Source organism: Augochlora pura, chromosome 6 (genome assembly GCF_028453695.1).
Source record: "Augochlora pura isolate Apur16 chromosome 6, APUR_v2.2.1, whole genome shotgun sequence".
NCBI classification, from domain to species: domain Eukaryota; kingdom Metazoa; phylum Arthropoda; class Insecta; order Hymenoptera; family Halictidae; genus Augochlora; species Augochlora pura.
The window spans coordinates 18,376,486-18,399,303 of record NC_135777.1 but is presented as its reverse complement, the minus strand read 5'-3'; the positions used below and the strand labels follow the sequence as shown (position 1 = coordinate 18,399,303).

At 41.8% G+C, this 22,818-nt stretch overlaps 1 protein-coding gene across 1 annotated transcript in view; it reads left to right on the top strand.

The window, feature by feature from the left end:
- The first annotated feature begins 267 nt into the window (after window positions 1-267).
- Rsh (Rap GTPase activating protein radish) overlaps window positions 268-22,818 on the top strand; it is a 50,300-nt gene continuing 27,749 nt past the window's right edge. Inside the window, exons 1-10 of the mRNA XM_078182759.1 lie at window positions 268-302; window positions 3,972-4,108; window positions 4,795-5,223; window positions 5,979-6,219; window positions 6,733-7,171; window positions 7,590-7,728; window positions 7,946-8,093; window positions 8,951-8,971; window positions 9,998-10,199; window positions 11,040-11,151. Of these exons, the coding sequence (XP_078038885.1) occupies window positions 268-302; window positions 3,972-4,108; window positions 4,795-5,223; window positions 5,979-6,219; window positions 6,733-7,171; window positions 7,590-7,728; window positions 7,946-8,093; window positions 8,951-8,971; window positions 9,998-10,199; window positions 11,040-11,151 (1,903 nt within the window). The remainder of the gene's footprint in view (window positions 303-3,971; window positions 4,109-4,794; window positions 5,224-5,978; window positions 6,220-6,732; window positions 7,172-7,589; window positions 7,729-7,945; window positions 8,094-8,950; window positions 8,972-9,997; window positions 10,200-11,039; window positions 11,152-22,818) is intronic.

The window sequence follows — 22,818 nt, the reverse complement described above, 5'->3', positions numbered from 1 at the left end:
GCGAAAAATGTCGAGCTCCGCTAGTCCGCGAGAAAAATTGGGAATTCGCGGCAGAGCGATTCGAGGCTGGGCTAAAAACAGTGGCCGAGAAAGTAATCGAGGAATCGTCGCGCGTCGGCTTGTGGGACCGATCGGGGCGCAATTTCCAGGACCCCCCCCTTCCAACAACTATCACCACATTTCCATCTCGGCTCGACGCATCCGGCCCGGCGAAAACGTTTTTGTGTGTATGTATCTTTTGCAGGTCGGCCGAGTCCCTGCCATGCGATGTCGTTGCAGAGACCCAGACTTCGACATTTCAGGTCGAATAACGCTAAATTCAATATTGCAAAGAGAACCTCTTTCTTATACGCTGAATTACGAGGACAGACATGCGGCTCTATCTCTATCTTTCCTGTTTTGTTCCTTGCTCCTCGAATGACTGCGTACGGCCTGCGACTCGACTCGCAAAATTCGCGAACAAACGAAGTCAATTTTCTCAAAGCGAAACATTCCTTTATCTCGCAATTTTTGAATTTACCGGCATGGTTGTTCGCGCGTTGCGCGCAGTCTCGTCGGTGAAACTTCACTGTTGTTTTATGTACGCAAGCTGAACGTGTCGCTGAAAAATATTCAACGGTCGACGTTCGTTGAATTCGCGTTCCCATTTATCACGGAATTTAAACATTTTCATTCGATTCGACCGTTCCCGGTATTATTGCACGCCCACCCCCCATATTCATTCGATGATTTGTCAATGACTGTTGCGGAGGAAGTTATTTATTAGTCGACCCGGTGTTTTATATTGAAATTTCATGGAATGGTGGCCGATCGAATCAAAATTGGACAAACTGTGCACGAATACCGTCGCGAATCATTCTATGAAAATTGCGGCCGCTGCGGGACACGCGGCAACATAGATCTCTATTAAATCGATATCGTAATAAAACTTGATTTAACTGCGAGCTTCCTGTGTACACGGTGCTTTATTATAAAACTAATTAAACGTAACTCAATAACAGCAGCGTTGAAATGTTTTCAAATATGTTTTTCAAGTCGTGGCTCAATATTTGGCACACTTTTGGCAAACAATTTCGAAGAGTTTTTAACTAGAAAAATAACCAGAATTTACCAAAAAATTAAATTGAAATCTACAAAATTAATTAGCATTTGCACGTTGAAGAATGTAAAATAGTTCATTTTCTAGTGCCGCGTGTTTTATAAATTCTTTATTACGCCAAGCGTCGTCGAAAGACGATTTGTCCGCGATTCGTGTTCGACTTTTTGCGGGTCACGTGATCCAGACTCGTACACTCAAGATCCGCATTCCGTCCGCAGTTACACGAGTACACGCGTGTACGATCCATCACGGAGTTGTTTCACTTGCATCCACTTGCTTTTGGGAATGAGGCTGATCGGCGCTCGCTCGGAACACGTATTTCGGCAGCTCTGCAACCACGCACCCGCGCGTCGCCTGTGTCCTTAGCGTATAAACCTTGTCCAAGAGTGTGTGTTAGTGCCTCCGTTTAGCGATCGTTTGTGCCATCGTGTGTACGTCGTTTCGACGCGCGCCCACGCGCCGCCAGCTGCGAAACGTGGTCCCGTTGGTTCTCCATGATTTATACCGCGAACCGTAGACTGCAAGTTTAGCTGGCTATCGACGTACAGGGAGCTGATGACGATTCGATCGTTTCTTTTTTTTCTCGCGACGAAAAAATCGGACCCACGATAGAAACGTGCATGGAAGTTGCACCCCCCTGTCTAGATGACTCGAGAATGATTTTCTTGCTTGATTCTAGGTTGAAAGGGCTTTTTAAGCTTGATCGGTGTCGAACTTCATTTTTATTCTCGAAATTTTGAGAATTAATTGCCCTCTGCATTATTATCCATATTGGCAATTATCCATACGTTAGCAAATAAATTTAAACGAGTGAATAAACATTGAATTCTCAACGATTTTGCTTTGAAGTTATTGATCCAATAAAAATTAAGTTGGAATATAAAGCGAGTTTGCGATGTTATAAATGAAGTTCGGATCACTAGCTATTGCTTGCAATACACTTACGGACAAAAGTTAAAAAATCGCCTTATTGAACCGCAATGACTTTTTATAAATGTTAGAGGGACTTCGACGAAGTTATATATGTTATATATATTTATTATAATACTGCTAATACAAAAGTTATAAAACAAGAGTTTTATATTTATTATCGTTCCAATTAACAATAAAATTAGAAACTATTTCAGTCATTGTACTGCAATCCTTCTAACATTTAAAGAAATTCGTTTAGTTTAGTTTAGTTTAGTTTAGGAAAAGTTACTGCGCTTCGCGAGGCGCTGCACAAGTTTTGTCCGCGGGTGTACGTTCAATGACGCTATGAATGGCTGTAGAAAAGAAATGATAGTTCTAATTAGCGTAGAGTGTGCCGACATTTTTACCTTTCCCAGCGAAGCCGTTCCGAGTATATTTTCGGTTGGACCTCCGTGCAGCGCATAGAATTACGGTTTGCTGCCTTGTTAGCTCGGTAACTCGCTAATGTCCACCGCGTGGAACATCGCGGTGGCCCGCAATTTTGAAAAACTAAATCCCACAATGGGAATTGTATCATGCGTGCGCGAAGGACAGAACTCAATATTCCAACTTCGTAGGTGCTCGAGGGGTCTCGGAAAAGGTGAGCACTCGCGAAGAGTATATTACGCGAAGTTTTCTCGTTAACTTCCCGCGCGAACTCGATTCCCACATGACTCTGATCAGCATCAACACCCTGTACATAAGGATAATATATACCGCGCCTCGTTCGGGGAACTCGCGAACCGGCTGGCAAATTTTAACACTTCGTTGCTCTGTAATCCTGATATTTTCAAGTAGAATCATTAAACGTAGTTTGGTAACTATTCGTCTCTTTATTATTCTCCGACTTACCTTCGAACTTTCGACTACACAAGAGCTTCGCGACAGTCGTTTCGAAATTGAAAATTTGTCGAACGCAAGGTGTTCGCGAAACGGTATACAGGACGGTTTACTAAGATCCGCCGTTATTACTCGTAAACCGTTTCTTCTATAGAAAAATGCTTCGAACAAAAGTTGTAGAGTATTGAATGCAGCATACGCTGATACAAGGAACTTTTTTTTATGTTGTTCCTTTATAGAATTAAAATTTATATACTATGAGTATAAGCTGTAACTTTTGTTTGAAATATTTGCCTATGGTAGAAATTGTTTTCGAGTAATTTAGTTGGCAGATTTTAACGATCCACTGTGTAATATTAATTTATATCGTTTCTTTATGCCAAAAAGCTTTCTCCATGTTTATCAGAAAATGTGATATAAGACTTTCAAAGGGCACTGATGCATTGCAACTCCATAAACGCGCTTAAATTTGAAAAAGCTTCTACGAAAGAAGATTCGTACGCGAAAGCTGAATTCACGCGTTTGTCTAATTCTCCAATTTGTCACGCGCGAGTAGATGATAAAATTTCGACGGTCCCCGAGGACAGACCGAAGAAATTTCACAGAGCGATTAATGATCCGTTATTCGGCGATCCGCGGATCGTGACCAGAAATTAATGACCGGTTCGAAGCTCTGCGACACGGGATTCGAAGAACGAACGAAGCGAAAAAGAACGGACAGGATCAGTTTCAACGAGCCTTGCCTCATCCTCCGTCATTAATTTTCCCGACGAGCGAGCGTCCGTCGACGAACGACGCCCCACGATTTGCATCACGGCGAGCATGCGAACGTACCGTAGCTGAAACTATTTTTATAACAATAGAACGATCTAGCGAAGAAACTAGCGACCTCGATGAATGATGTTAGATTTCACTAGCGTTGGCATGGCCTGGTTTCATTCACCGTTAACGATATTGTTAGAACAAATGCACCAACTATGTCCTGAGGTCTTTATAGCATTGTCGAGCGCGTCGATCTTGGGTAGCGGTTGAACCGTTCGTTGTAATCGATGGTACCAAGAACGAACGTTTTCGTTTTCAGGACCATGTCCACCATCTGCTTCGTGTGCAACCTGCCGATCGTCAAGCCACAGGTGGGGCTCGAATGGCAGGGAAAAAACGGCTGGGACGACTTCGTGAGGGAACAGGTGGAGGAGACCACTCTGAAGCAACGACTTGGTAAGTGTTCCATAAGTGACTGCGTACATGTAGGAATATATTCAATAATAAGAATATATTAATATATTTAATAATAAGAATATATTAATATATTCAAGAATATATTTAATAATAAGTTGTTCAATATTAAGAAACCATAAATTACACAGCGAAACGAATTGAATCTAATACTAACGAAACTATGAAGTTAATATATTAAATAAATGTTAGCAAATAAAGGCGCACAGGAAATACAGCCAGTAAATGCATTCACTTAATATTCGCAAATAAATTCATGCAGCAAATCCATTAGATTAATTTTCACAAAATAAAGATCTAAATAAAGCGTACGAAACAAACGCATCCATTCAACGTTCGCTGATGGGTTCATGTAGTAAATGTAACGATTTAATGTTCGCAAACAAAGACACGCGTGCCGCGCGCAACATAAACGCGTACATTAAACGCATTAATTTAATATTGACAACTAAGTTGACGCAGTAAATGTATCAATTCAATATTCTCAACTAAAGCGTACAGCGAACGCATTGATTTAATAATCACTAATAAATTCATGCAGCGAAATTCAATATTCATTAACCTGTGAATATCGATAGTCGCAAATAAAGGCGTGCAGATAAATGTATATTTATTAAAAAAGAAAATTCAGAAAGGAGTGTAAACTAATTTCTTGGTTATCGGATCAGGAACCGGAAGACGCGACTCGGGCACGCAAATCTCGCCGCCGAACGAGAGGAACGAGACGCCGACGACGCAGCGTCGCCGACGGTCGAGCCTGGCCCAGCTGACGGACATTTTGAGGGAATGGAGCGGCGGCGGCAGTTCCGGTAAAAGCAGTCGCGGGAAACAGCTATGCCGTCGCGAGACGCTCGCGGACATCACGAAATCGCTGCCGTGGTCCAGGCAGACGATGGACGCGAGCCACTTGGAGAGGCTACGGAAACGGAGGGAGAGCTCCGTGGACAGCGGGATCAGGAGCCAGCCGTCCACGAAATCGAGGAGAGAGTCGACGATCAGCGATTTGAAGAACGACATCGCCAGGTTGTGGATGAAGCGAGGCTCGACGCCGCAGGTGCAACCCTTTCCGAAAGTCATTTCACCCACCCCTCGACGCGGTAAGTTCGAGACGAATGTTATCGAAAATTATCGAGATCGGGCGACGAATTTTTAAGCGACAATTGCTGCTTTAACTGGAAGAAATAGTTGTTAAATGGAACTTTGTTAATAGTATGGCTTATAATTAATATTGATATGTATGATATTCTTGTTACAATATTAGAATAATAATACGACAGTGTCTTCAATGTGTTAATTAGGAAAATTAGAGAGTATGGCTCTGTCGAACCTTACTAGTCGAACTTTCTCGTCTCTATGGTCATTGCACAGGGTGTCCAAAAGTCGCGATCAGGAAATAAGAGATTCCTGAGATCATTCGAAGCAACTTTTTCCTTTACAAAAATTTTCTCCCAGGCGCCATTAACGAGTAATTGACGAAAAATAGTGACCAATGAGGGGCGTTGCACCAATCGAGCTCGCCTCTTATTGGTCACTGTTTTCTGTTAATAACTCGTAAACGAAGCCGCGGATTAGCATTGTCGCTAAGGAAAAGCTTGCTTCAAATGACCTAAAGAATCCCTCCCTCCTATTTCTCATAATTTAATTTATACTATATTTATTGAAAGGTCGATATGTAACAATAAAATATACAATAAGAAAATAGTGAGAATAAAATGATTAGTATCAGTACAATAAGTACTCAACCAAGTAGAGAAATTAAAATTATACAGCATGGGAATAAAAAAGACAGCGATGAACAGATGTAAAAAATGAAGAAGTGGGGAGATGTATAACAATTCCGAATTTACCGTAGATTCTATGGAATGGAAGTCTTCGCGGCAAAGTTCCTGGGAGAGCTCAAGATCCAGGAGGGACTCCGTCGTCACCGGGCAAACGCCCAGCCCGGGTGAACGGAAACACAACTGCAGACACCACAGGCGCAGACAGTCGCAGCAGTCCATGGACGGCACTGTCGTCACGCCATCGAAGTATGACAGACTCGATCAAAGACCAAGCGCCTCCAGCACCGATAGCACCGGCAGCAACGCTATTAGGTACGTAATGATTGACTAACAATTCGCCGCGCGCCTGTAATTTCGAGTGTAGTTTGCATAATAACCTGTCATCGACTCAGACTCGTTCCTGCAGAACATATTAACCCAATTGTTCCCGATAAGAATCTTCTACGCTCCGCCTAAGAACAATCTAACGGGCGACATTGAACTCGCAACTATACTCGAATCCGTGTCAGAATTCTCCATTATCCAAATCCAGTTGTCATATAGTTAACTCGATCCATGATGACTCATATACAAAATGATTTACTAAATAAATTAACGGAGATCAAATTTGGCGTTGCAACTAAATAATTGTTTATTATATGAATGATGTCTCGCTTCGTAGCTTGAATAATTTATTACACGAACTTGCCTTTCATTTTCCATGAAGATTGTGGAACCTACCAATTTTTATTACAATTAGGAAGAATTCTAAATTATTTTTCCCAAGTCAGGTTAAAGATAAGTCGAGGATCTACCGATGCTGATTACTCGAATTGTTTTCGATAGGGAACACATGGAGCACCGGAGCTCGATAGATAAAGGCGACCGGTCGAGCAGCACCGAAAAGCCGCATCCCAGCCTGATGATCGAGGGCAAAACGGTCACACCGACGACCACGACCACGACCACCTCGACGTCGACGATCGAGGGCAAGACAGCGGTGACGACGGCCGTCGAATCGAAGACGACGGGAACAATGATGGTCACGACGGCCACGTCGACCACGTTGACCACGTTGACCCACCTAAACTTGGACGCGTCGATCACACCGCCGGCGATCGTGATGTCCTCGGTGACGCCGCCGTCGATCTCGCCGACGACAGTTGGCAGAAGCCTTCCGCTTCCGGGGGCCTCGACTTCCGGTGGCTCCAGCCCCGTCGGTTCGCCGAGCGTCAACACGCCCACGCATCCTCTGCTCGGCACGAGAAGAGACTCGGCCACTCAGGTACGGTATCGAAGATTTTCTAGACTTTAGTTCTTTCTATACTTTATTTTATAAATTATTTACATATAAAATATTATTTCATATTTAGAGAAGTAAAGAGGCGAAAATAAAGTGTTTATTTTCTGCTGACGTTCTTTTTAATTTTACACGTTGATTCTTTAGTAACAGTGCAAGATAAGAGTACATAATATATAGTTCATGTGTCTATTATTGTATATTATATGCTTGGATATACTTGAAAGATTAAAGAGAAATATATAAGTAGGTGCTTATTATTACATATCAGGTGCTTAATTTCGTATTTAATACGAAGAATGCATTTCAAAAATTAAAATTCGAGACCAACGTTGACACATGGCTGGGAACAGCGTGATCGTAGCGAGGCAAATCCAGTTACAGTCTATTGCCTCTGTTGCAGTGTTATTACAAAGCGAAGGAGGGTTACCAGAGCAAATCGTCGCGATTAATACGCCAGGCGGCCGCGATAGACGAGTCGATGCCACCTGCAGTACGGCGCGGGAGTCAGCCGACGTTATCGCCGGATCCCGACGAAGGAGGTACACCTATGCATTCCAATTGCACATTATAACCATCGGATGCAAAAAACGTAAAATAAATAAAACTGCTCAGACTGTCTATGAACATTAACATTCTTCTCCCTACTAAATCTGTCTCCACTTTCTTCCCGATTTCTGCATGCCAAGATTCTTTCGCCGCGGTTGTTCACGAGATGATCCCACCTCGTATTTAGATGGTTTCTATTGTTCCTTGAAGGACGAAGGGCTCGAAGGGACTCGCTGAGCCCAGATTCCGCCTCTTATCCGAGGCGGCGCGACTCCAAGAGCCATCTGAGCCCAGACAGGAGCGTCGATAAAAGGGATCTCAGGAGGCAGTCGGCGTCCCTGGCCAGCCGGCCACCAAGGTACCTGTTTCCTATCGATTTTTCTACCGCGGCAACAGATAACGTTGCTCCGCTGATAAAAATCTCGCTAAGTCCAACTACGGGACCAAATATAGTATTGTCGCTGGAAAAAGAAAATGTTCGATCGGGAAACTTATACTGTCCATAAAGTACGCTTTTTTTTAACAAAACACTGGCGAACCGAGAGCTACATCTTTTTTCGTAAATGAGAAATTTTATTTCCCATAATTTCTTTACTTTTTTATTTGTAGAATTTATGTTGTTAAACTAATGAGTTTTAGCCTTTGCTATACTTTAACAAATCTGACTCGTGATGAAGATTAAGTATGTATATTACTCCGAATAATAAAAATTCCTTTGTCGTCAATATTAAAGTAGTCAAGCAAATATACATACAAAAATAATATAAATATGCTCTTTTTTACAAAAAAATAATTACAATCGAATTCGAGGGCGTGCGAAACATTACAATAGATTCTGTGTTGAGCTTATATCCTAGTATAAATATAAATTAGTAGGTTGTCGACTTTTGTTCAAATATAAAAATATAACATATTTATATTAATGTAACGATAATTATTCGGCTACGTAATAATTACCGCAGGCTAATCATTATCGTAGTAGAGCATGAGGTAAATGCAGAGGTGTCTAAATTAGCGTACTTATGGACGGTTGTGTACATTCATGTTGGGTGACTCGAAAAGATTTGTATAGTTAAATTAACACGATTACCTGTGATTTTGTGTTCGCAATAGAACGCCACTAGATGATTAGAATCCAACTATTTCTCTTCGAGTTGTCTTTTTAAGAGACGAACAAAATGTTTCACGGTATGAAACTAATGTGTTTCGTCCCAGGTCTGCTAGTAGGACACGCCGGTAAGGCCCACTTAAAAGTTAACAGTTCGACTCGTTCGGTTGTCGTTCACAAGCAATAATGCACGAGTTCCATTTCGCGAACACTTGATCTCAGTCGCACGAGTTTTTTCCGATTTACACCACAATCTTCGACTCATCTCGATAGCTAGATGTTTTCTCTATAATCCTCGTTCATTGTCTTAAATAAATAATACCAGTAAACGAATGTTATGACACCCCAGTCAGTAGACAGATTTCTTCTTCCTCCTGGACCAACAGAGATCGAAATTCTAAGAGGAAGATAGAATTGCACATTCCTAATAGAATCGTTCAGAGGTGGGCAAACTTAATTTTAAACAATCGATAACGAATTACGAATGATAACTAAATTTTTTATTTAATTAGAAAATCATTTAAATAATTCCATAAATAATATATTTGCTATCTCTTATTTGAAAACAAAATGTTATGATCTCTTCGAATTTAGGCGAAAACGAAGAATATATAAATCGTTGATCGTGTAATAAATACTAATTTTCATTTATTATTTTTCTTGAACTCAATGATCATTATTAGCTAACTAAAACATGTGGTCGATGCGTTGTATCGAATAAATAATAACATAATTTATTTAGATCTATATAAATGATAAGTAATTATTCCAGTATTCTATTTAAACTCCCAAACTACAGATAATATTTTATTTAAAGAATCATTTAAATGAACCTAAACAATGCCCAACTCTGTTCCTAACCAGCATCATTTTAAAAATCTTCTTTGCAATTAGTATCTCCTGTAACTTTGAGAGAATATTTTGTCGGTCTAGTATTTTAATTTTCCATTGATCCTTAAGAACTTTAGCCTTCTAACTTTACCAAGCATCCATTAATTACGACATTCATTGATTAGAGTCGATTTGGGAGAGAAGTAATTACCGATTAGCTTCTAAGTGTCGTCGCGCTATGTGTTCTAAGTGTTTCGAGGTTTGTCTCGGTGTCTTCCGGCGTCGTCATTGCACGCGACTGATCATCGACTTTTCGGTCTTAGATCGCCGGACGCGTCGTCATGCTCCTCGAGAGAGCCGAGCCCGTGCGCTCGGCAATCGAGCATCCAGCAGGCGCCGATCGTCAGAAGACAATTGGTGACGAACGAGATTATGATAGCTCGGGGCTTCCGGCGGCAGAGCACCACGGAGGAGATGATTCGGTGCCGGAACTTCCGGAAACAGAGCTCGCAGAGCGACGAGGCGGTGAGGCTTTCGACGATTAACGATAGATCTGTAACTAGATCGAAAGCGATTGGAGGTCTGCGAGGATTCACCTCGACGTTGGATCGGGTTTCCGACCATGACTCGGAGACATTTTTAGACCCCCATGGAAAATGATAATTTCCTATAAGAGATGCTTCAATTTTATAATAAGCCGAGTTTAACCTTTTCTTAAGTTCTCTCAGCCTTTCTGTCTCTTTTTGATTCGTGTTTTATTGATACATGCTCCAGTGCATCAATGATCCATTTAACATTTTTATTGTAGCGGAATTATTTGCTTAGACTTGGAAATTAATATATAGTTAATTTGGTATATCCAGACCTGAGTGAAAATATTTAAAAAATAATTGGAAATAGCTAATAACTTTTGTTTGTATAAAATAATAGTTCAAGACTCGTTCGATGTCATACAGATTAGTATACGTGTTGAACATACTGAGCTACTCCTGTAATCGTAAAGAGAATTATTAATTATTATTTTCATAACATGCCCTGTAAATAATTACTTGAAATATTTCATCTGTCCACATTATGCTTAACTGTTGCGTATTTATGAGAGAAAATAACCTGAAAAATAAGTATAATTAAATATGAAAATCAGCTGAAATAATGCATATCTGAAATGGAAGCATGGATGTGAAGACATATTTACTTAGTCGCTTCGTCGGCAAAATTTTAAGTACTATTAAATAATATTAAATTCGCAGGATATTGATCTGAAACCCGAATGGTCAAGCTTCCGTCGCTCCCGTATAAAATTGTGAATGAAATATCAACGACTTGATGACGAAATTAATAAAACGCTGACATTTTTCTGATCAGGTTCAACGATTGCGAGGGCGAAGGGACAGTTCGGTACAAATCACTGATGGCACGTTCGAATCGATGACATTCGAGAACTCGAGCACCGTTTTCGACAGTAGTACGCAAACTGGTGAGTGACGTGCCGTGCACGTATATACCCGTACAGAGAAAGTCTGAAATGTGAAAAGGAATCATTTGAAGTATCTTCGAGCAGAATTCAAATCTCGCGCCGACGCGAGAGCGTTCGATGAACACTTTGAATATCGCGTGGCACGTGTTCGTAATTTACCGACGGTCGACACAGTTGTCGTAGGCGGTATTGAACTTTGCGGATTTGAGTGGGATGGTAATCGTATCCTATGATATTTATCTGCATATCTTGTTAAGAGATTGCTGGATTATTTCAGTGCCTTTTTAATAGTACTGTTCTTTTGGAATAGAAATAATTGAGGTTCGTGAGTTTTTATTATTAGAACGAGGCGCAAGATATTTATGCAGGGGGATGTTGTCGCATCAATGTTTCAAGTTTCGTCGAATAAATTTTAAACAAATTCTCAATTTGTTTTAGTTTTGGAATAAATATTCCCAAGATTGATTGTGGTAATTTAATCATAATCTACCCACTGTCTTACTTCTTTATGGATTCAACAAGTAGATATCCGAACGCAATTTATTTTTATTAATGGAAAACATCGATGAAACATTCCCAGTCCACTTCGGAGTCTGGGAGGAAGTTACCAATTACAATATCAGATATACGGAATCAAAGTAAACACTGAAAGTTCTCAAGAAACCGCCCTCACGAAAACGTGAAAGTTCGTTTAAAGTTTCTCGTGCAGCCTGGAAGTAATTATCCGAAGCTTACCTTCTTCGTCAGGAACTGTGCTCGAAGGATTTTCTTCGTCGGGAAAATCGCTGCGGGATCACCCCCGCGAAATAGGTTGCTTCTACACAACAAAAAAGCAACATCGTAACAATCTAAAATAATCTTACCTTATTAACACGACACAGATATCTACCCCAATCTACAAACTTTCTGACAAGTACAAAATCGAAGACCACGACGATTCGATTCCTCAACGAATCTCAAAACACGAGAATCTCAACAAGATACCCAACATTCCAGAAAATCACCTTCCAGAAGCATTCGCGCTGTCTTGACCCTGAAAAGTGATACATAGAAAGGACTCCTTCCTCAACAGCACTCGGAACTCGACAATCCTTCCCAACGTTCAAAGCACAAGTACACTTCCAGCCGCTTTTGACATCCGAAACCTTACAGGATCCTTCCTTAACAGCAATCAGAACGCAAGGACCCTTCATTCACGGCTTTGAAAATCCAAAGAACCGTTCCCTGCGACGAACCACCCCTTCCTATCACCTACATAGCAATCGAAATCAGCCGGTACCGAAACTACCTTTGTCCTCGCCAGTCTATCGCTAAGAAACCCTAAAGATGGGCACGGGAACCAAGTCAAAAGTCGCGCTGCCACCGCTCGTGGTCGGTTTTGAAAGGGATCGTGGCGACCTGCGCCGTTGCGACCCCGTGGTCAGCCGGCGTCCCGACACCATTCAGCGTCTCCTCAGACGCAGGCGTGGTGCCAGTGGTTGTAGTTCCGTCGGAGCGACGCTGGGTGCATGACAGTCAATAGCCTACCAAATAGAGAGCCAGCCCGAGTAGCTGACAGGCGAGCGTGTCCTTCTCGTGTCACACACCGTCGTCATCGGGATCGTCCAGCCGTCAGGACTAGCGGCCCTGCGACGACAACTCTGTCCAGTTCACGGACACCGGACGGTGTCCGCAGGATCAGACAGGAATCAGCGATCCAGGATCATCGCGGTGTCCTGATCGAGATCGAACCAGTGTGCTTCGAGAGTCCTGTGCATCGTGGAAATAAATCGTTCCGAGGGGGGCCGGAGGCTCGCGACGGTCTCAGGATCGGGAACAGTGGCGATTCGCGAGGTGGTCGCGTGTTGACAGTCCAACGGAGGATCACCTGTTTCGGAACGACGGTCTGTTTACCTACGTGAGATCGATCCCGCGGCAGGACACCGCCGCCAGGACCCAGCTCTCTGGCAACAGCGATAGCCAGCTGGCCTAGACGTCGGACTGGCCAGCTTCGATTTCCCGTCCAACACGATGGGTGGTGTCCTGCGAGCCGCGATCCAGAGCATGCCGCGATCACGGTCACCTCGGGGATTTTCGTAAGACGGGCATGTTTACCTGGCGGTCGCGTGTCCTTCGCGAGCCAACGCATCGCTGTCAGCGCTGACAGGACGCAACCACTTGTGGCGGTGACCGTGTGCGAAACAATACTACGCGACAGCAGTCGGCCAGCACTTGGAAGCCGGCCAAGGCCCCGTGCGGTGGTGAACCGTGGCGTTTCTCGTGCGGTGTCCTCGTGACCGGGAAGGATCTTCGATGCGATCCTCGCGCCCGCGGATCGTTGGTGCGCGTGTGACACTTGTGCTCGACGCGTACACGGTGATGATCACCTGTGACATGTGATAACACGAGGTGCCACGAGTGATGAGAAAAAGGACTCGTTCCGCCGATGGGGGATTCCGTAATGTCCACTGCGACGGGATGAGGTTGCACCACGCCGAGCCGCGGTGTCACAGGTATGAGGGGTCTTCGTCGGGATTCGCGGGGATATCGTTCGCCGTTTCGCCGGTATTTTGGTATCTCGTGATTTCGGGGGGGTGCTCGGGAAGTCTTGTCGCGATTGTTCAGTCTGTTGCAATTTTTCTATTAACCGCGGATATTTATACGTTTATGGTACTCGGTAAATTTGAACACACGGGTAACTGTGTTTATCAAAAATATCTGACAATAATTTTGCTATATTTTTGCTGAAAGAAATTCGCTGCTTCGGCAATATGCGTGGTACGTGTCACTGTAGCTCGTTTTAATTTTTATGAAACAGCTGACGCGCGGATTACTTGTTAATAATGCTGTATTTCTTAATTTATACTTCCATACATAATAATATCACCATAGATCTTTATAAGAAATAGAAAATTTAAATTTCTTTAGAATTCTACAATTTTCAAATGAATACATTGCATTCATGCTATTTAAATTCATTTAATATCGCTGGTGTTTAAATTGTATCTAATCGTTTTCGTCAAAAATACATCAAATTCGCAGTCTAATCGTCATTGTACTGCGCAGAGAAAGCGACAAGACTTTGCGACCAATTTAATTAGAATGCTACGAAAATTGTATATGGGGAAGGTAACATTAACATTTAACAGTAGCCACGTAAAACTATTTTTAACTATCATTTATCAAAGAGTTTGTTGAACGACGGAATAAGTCACACGAAATAAGTGACATTATATAATTGATTAAGTGAAACAACTTTTGACTGCCTTCTCATCAAACTAATCGGTTTATTAATAGCAAGACTCCAATCGTCGTGTCCTTTAAATTAGTAGCATGGAAGGTCGCGTTTAACAAAAACTTTGTACCATTTTAATTTCATATGAATATTATCCGTGCAATTACAATGATATACTTTCACGAGAAAGTATTCCCACAGTTTAATATATTATTTCGATATAATTTTGAATCGAGCACAAATTGCGATAAGAATGTCAAAAAATATTTTGATATATTCTAAATTGCAAATATGAGGAATATTCGGTTTGAAAAATCATGTTCGTCGCTCTTTGAATAGTTCAAGAGATAACGGAGGTAGTTGAGTGGTTGACTAGTTAAGGAACACATTAAAAAATCGATTATTTCTGTAGGTATATCGGGATAGGGAAAAAGTTCAAAATATTTACTGTTCTTCAAAAAATACCATACAAGTAATGGGCAATTTATTGTTCACACTGATACTACCACCTTCGAAGAAGTTTTCATATTCAAAATACTGGATGAGCGAAATAAATCTGTATTCCTGTTATTTAAGGAGAATCGGGCATCAGCTTGTACAATCACTAATTTAATGTTTCGAATAAAGTATTTACTTAATTTATCGTACGCGTACGTCGAGCGCGAAGCACGCGCTTTAATAAACACTTTGCACGATGATCCGGCGTAGGTAGTTACGTTAAATTGATGATTCAACGCCACGTGCGACTCTCGGTGATATTTATCCACGGTAATGCTCGCAAGGATGCGCCGTAGTACACGCTGTCAGCCTTGATACACGTAAATTTATTCAAATTTATTGATTAAAACTCGATGAAATTTAATCTTCCGTAAACGACAGCCATAAACCGCGAACATCCCATGGAAATGTTAAGAATTCTGAAAGCGAGGGGTTTCGGAACTCCTCCCGGGTAATAACGCGAATATTCCCGAGCCCGAGTTACGCGGGAGGGGTTAAAATACGATTATAGCGGAAGTTCGAACTTTAAGAAACTACGTTCTGCTTTCCCTTATAATGCAGCGGCGTTAATATTTCCGATATACAGCGGCTATCATATTTGAAGGATCGTTGGAGCGTTCGTCGCGCGTTTTACGGACGCGTCGCGATTATCGGGCCCCGCGGAAACGCGTTCTCGTTCGACGGCTTTTATTGTGCATTTTACCTTCGCGTTTGAAATTCACCGTGGGCCGTGCGCCGTAACTGCGAGAAACTCCGTTCGTTTCGTGATTTTTATGTGTCCCACACCCGTAATTGCGTCCCGTATTTAACGCGAGCGCGTCCGCCGTCTATTGTCGTGCGCGTCTACAATGTCGTTCAAAATTAAAAATTACATCACCTTTGTTCAACGGGAGACGAGTCTATTTATTTCACGGGAAACCCGCGCGATGGGCAAATGAACTATTATAATATCAAGGTTAATAAACAACGACCCGGCTAGTTCTTTATGGCTAGGCTAGAAAAAAGTATTACGATGAAAGTCGCGACATTTATAGGAGAAAATGGAGCGGAAAGATGACTCGAATCAAGGCCGTTCGAATTAACAATCTTTTCTTCGATGTTCTTCTCGAAATAGGATTAAAGTGCGCATTCTTCTTAACGCTATTATATTATTTTAGTTAAATTCAGTTTAAAACTGAAAAGTTGAGCCGTATTGTATGAATTACTGTTCTAATATATTAAGGAAGACGTAATAGATTAGCGTGTAACAATTCAGTTTGAAATGTGAGCAGATAATTCCGTCAATTATTTACGAGTGATGTGACGATTAGTGTTAATGAGCAAAAAAAAATTTCTGTGTTCCTCTTAATGCATTTGTCTACACAGTTTTCTCTTCTTAATCATTTGTAGTAGAACTTACAATTTTCTATAAGGACGCTTTACGCAGTGAAAAAAAAAATGGTGCCAATCAAATCTCTGCTTCATCGATTAAAAGGATCAAAGAGTAAAACTGATTTCGAAATGGTCCCTTGAAACGGAAAGAATTATCTCGTAATTGCGAAGAATACTCCATCGGGGAATACGACGATCGAGTGATCGCGTCGTTCGAATTTTCGCACGGTTTATTCACGGGTCTGGTCGCGAACGATCCAAAAGTTTCGAGGAGCCTCGTCGCCGGAAAAAAAAAGAAACCGTGGGAACGAAATGGAAATGACTTTTCGCAGTTCACGGGATGCCGCCGACGCGGAGAAAGAATTCTCGCCGGGGATAATCAACGGGGGCAGATATACCCGAATAAAATTAAAAGTTGGTTACGGTGAACCGGGCGGAACCGCCGGCTGAAGAAACGTTGTAATGACTTCCGGTGTCCGGAGTTATTTGAACTTTTTCTTTTTGCGTAACGAGCGTCTCCCGCCGGAGGGGAAGCGCGCGCGAATTGTGCGGGAACTTACGTCGCCGAGTAAAATCTCGCGAGAAATATATCGTCCTGTTTACGGGGCCGACCAGAACTTCCCTTCTTATCGCTGCACAAAGAACCAAGCCAGACAATCCCGGGAACGCTTTGCGACGCGCGGCGTAATGAAATAGGAACGCGCGCGAAAATTTATGGAAGGTCGCTCCGTTAGATACACGCTAGTGCCCAAAAAATAGTCGGACATTTGCAGAAGTTATAGAATAATTTTAGATAAAAATTTACCAGCTTTGATTTCACTGACGAAAATCATTGTGAGATGGTGACTTTTTTTAAATTGAAGTTTTTAACCTTTGCATTGAGACAATATTTCCGAATTTTAAGTTTGATGCACCAAAACTGCCCTTAGAAGTATTTTTAATAACTCTTGTAACGTAAAAGGGAAAGGATACAATACCAAAGGGGCGGGGCTAACGCAAAAGGCGGAGCCCCAATCTCATAGAGGGCTGGAATAACTTAAAATAAGAAGGTACAATCTCAAAGGGGAAAGGACAACCAGAAGAGGGGATATTATTACAAATAAATTTTGTATAATGCAAAATGGGGTGGGGCTAATATAGAAATGGGAAGGGCCAATACAATGGGGTGGGGCTAACACAAAACTGAAAGGAACCGATACAAAGGGGTGTGGACTGATACAAAAATATATTGAATATTGTTCTTGTCTGTTAAGATATTTATTTATTATATAATATACGTATATAGTATTATATAATAATAAATAAGATTTTGTCTTGCTCAGCTATCAAACGGTATAAGATATAAATGTATAATATATAATATATATAATCATATATAATATAATATATATTAATAAGCTAATGCACACAGAACAGTATAAACGAATATAGCAAGCACCAATTTTTGCACGAAGTGTTTCGAATCATTTCTATATCCGATCAACCACGTAAGAAACGAGTTCCAAGAACAGTAAACCATTGCCTACAGAGAAATTCACGTTCATATATCTCGCCGTTCTAAACAGCCCACAGAAGGAATAAAGTACAATCAAGAAGTGCGAAGTTCGAGGAGGATGCTTTCAAAGAAAAATTTCCCCGGGACGTCGGAGAGAAATTCGCAGATCATTCTTAATTCCTTTCCTTTCATCGTAAGACACCGGCCAAGCAGTTTCTATTATCAAAGCCGCATCCCTCCCGCGAGGACTATCATTCGTCCAATAGCATGCACTCAGCGGGACTGAAGGAGGGAAGGAAAAAAGAAGGAAAAATGAAATTGCCCTTAATTCGCGAGCCACAGACTAATGCAATCCTCCGGAGCGGCCTGGGTGTTCGCGACTCCATTTCGAAAATTGCGTCAGGCTCTGCTTCCGCATTCTCTCTCCCTCCCTCCCTCTCTCTCTCTCTCTCGCTCGCTCACTATCCCTCTGTCTCTCTCATCGGGGCACGGAATAATAAGGTAAAACATACTGGTATATCCTGCGCAGCCCTCGCTGTTCGCAGCCGATCCCTCAATCTCGATCGCTCTCGGCTTCTTTCCTCGGCGGACCGTCCTCTCTCCAAGGATTTTCTTCGACCCCTTCGTCCGTGGGGTGAGAACTGACACGGGAATCACCGGGAATTGATGAATCGATATCGCTGGACAATCTGTGACATGTTATTGTGCCATACTAACAAGGCCAGTCGCTGAAGCGACCTCCAATTATGAACCACGGGGAGGAAAAAATGTCTGACACGAGTTTGTCTCAGCTCGAGACGTTTATTGTTCGAGTTTTTAGCGATCAGTGGAACGCGAAATGCTCGGATATGTTCATTTGTCTTAATTGCAATTATTTGGTGTCAATTTTCAAACCTTTTTATTTATTCCGTTCGATTGCTGGGTTAAGGGTTCCAATTACCGAGATTGTCCGGAATACAGTCACTTTCATTTATCGCAACGAGAATCAATGAATTATAGACGACAACATTTTTATACATTTTTTACTCAGAGGATAGACATATTTAAGTTCTTTGTTAGTTTACTAGAAGTTCTGAAAAAATTATTATAATGCACTGGTTGTGTGCTGATATGATTGAATTTACGAAAATGGTCATCATTTTAAATAGTTAGCTTTCAGACTTCTAAAATAATGTTTTTGCGCTGCAGAAATTATTAGATTTTATTTAAAAAGTGTAAATGCTGGCATATCTTGTACAGTTTTAGAATAAATAGAGTCGAGGTTCGCAGGGAACAGCATTTACAAAAAGTGGTATTAACAGGTCACGAACAGACACGCCCCAACCTTTGTCTCAATATAGATGGGCAATAATACTTACCGTTACCTCGGTACCACCACTTTTTACTTTGCTATAAATCAAACAAGATTAACTTGGTATTGCCGATCGCATAAAGGAATTCGGTATCAAGAAACCCGGGAATCGTATATCTGAGGTTCCTCACGGAAATTAATGGTTTTCGAGATAGGCGATCCCGACATGGTTTCTTACCCTAAATTTTCGGGGGCTACTCTCGTCCCTCGAACAAGGATAATACTAAAAAGAAAAAAATACGCGAGGAATATTTTCGATGGTTTTAAAGGTATCGCCCGTTGGAAATAACAGAGGGAATATTTTACGTGCTCGAAATCAAAATCACTCGATCGCGTATCGATGCGAGACTCCCCTAAACGTAACCTGGATATCGCGATCGGGCTTCATAAAATCTGCATTTCATTTCGTTGTTTAACTTTGTGGGATTTGCGCGATGTTTATATTACAAGGATATAATTATATCCGGCAACGAAACGTAGCTCCCCTGAAACAAAGAGAATAAAGCCGATCAAAGAAATGTTGGCACAGAAATATCGACAAAGAGTAATTGACGAAGGCAAAATAATAGCTGCACCAGTATGACAGTGCTTTTTAACAGAAAATGTGTAATGTAATTCATAATTCGTTAACATAATAGTGATTCTTTTGCTTTTAAAATAACCAGAACTGATGTACAAATGATTATACATATACGTGTAATACGTGATTATATAATAATTCTTCAGGTATTAAATAATTCATTAAAACTTGCACACTTCATATGTGATACAAAAATCATTTGCGTTCAGAATCACGTAAATCCTTAAAGTGAATACAACTCTGTTGATATTTATAGAATTGGACGAAGTTTTATTCGTATAAAAGATAAAAAATAAAGACTAATAGACAAAATTTTATTCGACACTATAGAATCAATATTTAATCGAATAAAAATGTATCTACATCAAAATTGATCCGAATAAAATTTTATTCGTACTTGAAATCATTTGAATAGGATTTGATCTTACAGGAATTCATACGGAAAATAAATTATTTGAGTAAAAATGAATGTAAAGTACTTTTCTTATTCGAGTTATACGAATAAATAAATAGAATAGTTTATAATGAATTAATCGAGTCAACCATTCAATTGTATAATATATGTCGAATTCATAGTAATATGTATTCGAAACAAACCGAAATGTCGAACTCTGGACATTTCCAGTGTCCTCCGCGAGGAGTCTTCGGTTTAAAAAATTGTTAGCTATCGCAATGCCCGCGAAGGATTGTTCACTCGCTGACAAAACGAAACAGCGAGCAAAAAAATTGGGGGAAGGAAGACGGGAAGAAAAAGAACGGCGGAACGGGGATCGGTCGATCGCTCGGTTCGTTTCCTTCAACCACTTGTGGACTCCGGGAACAGGCGTACAATGCGGGCGCGCGCGGACGAAGACGGAGGAAGAGGAATTACCGTGCGCTCTGAATGGAAATTCAATCGAACGGCCTGATCGTATTATTCCCTAATCTAACCTCTTCCTCCCGGGGCCAAGCCGCGTGACGCCGACCTAATGGGCTTTTAATCGAAAAATGTTAATCGACCGAAGGAGAACGGCCGCGACCGGCTACACACCTCCCCTTTTCGAATCTCGTGCTCCCATGTGCGTTCACGTCTCTGCGATCGTCGCGCCAGAGAGACTTTTGTCGGATTCGCTCGTCACCGTCAACTCAGATTATTCATGGCTCTCGTCGTGAATATTTCTTCCGTGAAGTTGATTTATAGCCGTCTCGCCGCGAGAAAAACGCGGCGGATCATTCTTCTCGCGCGAGACGGCTATAAATTTCGGGGCCGAGCTTGCATGGAGTTGTACTACTCGTTTTGCTAATGTATCGCGCGCGGATTTAATTCGAATCTCGGGCGGAAAGTAGTATTGGGGCGGCTTAGACTTCGTCACTCGTAAAATTCCAGGCTCAAAATAACGTTTACATTTTTGGTTATATCAATTTATTGAAATTAGAATATTGGATATAGATAAATATTGAAAATAGAAATACTGAAATATACAAATAAGATATTTTGCGAAATTTATTCTTAAATATATAAGTGCTTCAATAGAATAGTGTTTCTGCGATGTTATTGGAAAAATGATTAATTCCGATTCATATATAAAATAATTATTAATAAATAAGTACTGACCCATACATTTAGTAGATCATATATAAAATCTTCGCCACGAGTTTGACACGTCGACGCAATCCAAAAAGGTTAAAATCAAGGCGGTGAAACGTGTCATTTAATCCGTGCGCCGTTCGAATGAATTTGTCGAAACTCATTTCGCCCTCTGTGTACGAACAACGGCGTCCACGTACGTACGTATCGACCACGATTTATGCTACAGCCGGCAGTCGCCGAGACCGTCGTTTCCACATTCTCTCGTAATTTATTAACTGAAAATCGAATACTGCGACGCGAAGCACGGCGAAGACAAAGTACGTCGAACGGAATACGGCAAACTCCCGTCGCCGGATCCGAAGATCAAGAATGGTCTCTGCCGGGAAAGCAGAAATTCCATTTACAAAGCCGGCATAAAGGGAAGCGGGCGGAGCGTTTCCGTATTTCCAACATCGCAATTATCTTTGGATATTTGCATTCACGGTACGGAGAAATGCTCGTTATCTTTGCGAGCCGCAAGCACAAGAGACGTAAACCGGAGTCGTTGTACAGAGAACTCACTTGTCCCCGATCCCGAACGAAAATTCCTGAAGATAACGAAGCTTCGTTAAGGGTCGCACGCGCCGCGGAAATAATGAGTCGCCGGGTCAAAGTTAAATCCGAGCGAACCGGTTAATGTCATTACCTTCGATTTCGACGTGCCGCGGAATCCGTGGTAATTGACTTCATCGGTTTCAATTTTCTTTCGCGCCGTCTCCGTCGCACGCGCGGAACTATCGCCGGGCGGAACTTCGACGCGGAATCCCGGCCGCAATAACTGGCCGAAGAGTAATTATCATTTTCACGGGAGCGGGCCGTAATCGGCGAGCGTCCCGCAATTCCAGGAATTTCATTAGTTTCGATAAATTCAGCCGCCCGTCCGGGCACCCACGACCGTCTTCCGTCATTAATTCCAGACAACGCGGTCGCATTCATTACTAATTCCTATCTAACACGCCAACCCGATCCGGCCGCGCGGATCGATCCGATCGGGGCCGTCCCATTATAGTTAGAAACGTCCTAATTGCCTGGTTTTTATGCGACGCCTTCGACGTACCCGTCCCGTGTCCGATTGCCACCGAATCGCGTGTCCATCGGCTCGCCGAACCCGTTACCCAGATGAAAATCCGGACACCGCAATCGTTTTAACTAAAACGAAAGCCGTGCGACGTGGCGTGGTTTTTGTGTTAATTTTTAAACATTATTCTTGGACTCGCTGGACCGAAGAACGTGAGAAGAGTGTACTAAGGTTGTTCGAGAACGTGTTAATTAATTGATTTGTTCAGAGAATAATTTTATAAGAGCTGTCAAAATGTACTTGATTGAAAAATATTGAAAAGTTATAGAACAATGTATCGGTGAATAATATTTATTTTAAGCATTGAAATATCGTCGAAAGAACGAAATTACTTTTCGAACAGTTCCATGCATCGCGTACTTGAATTAAGAAAATTCAATCATTTTCTACCGAAGACTCTTTATAATTTCAATGATTTTAAAAGAAAAATGTGCAACTGGTTTAATGTTAACAGAGCAGTCCGACTTTATG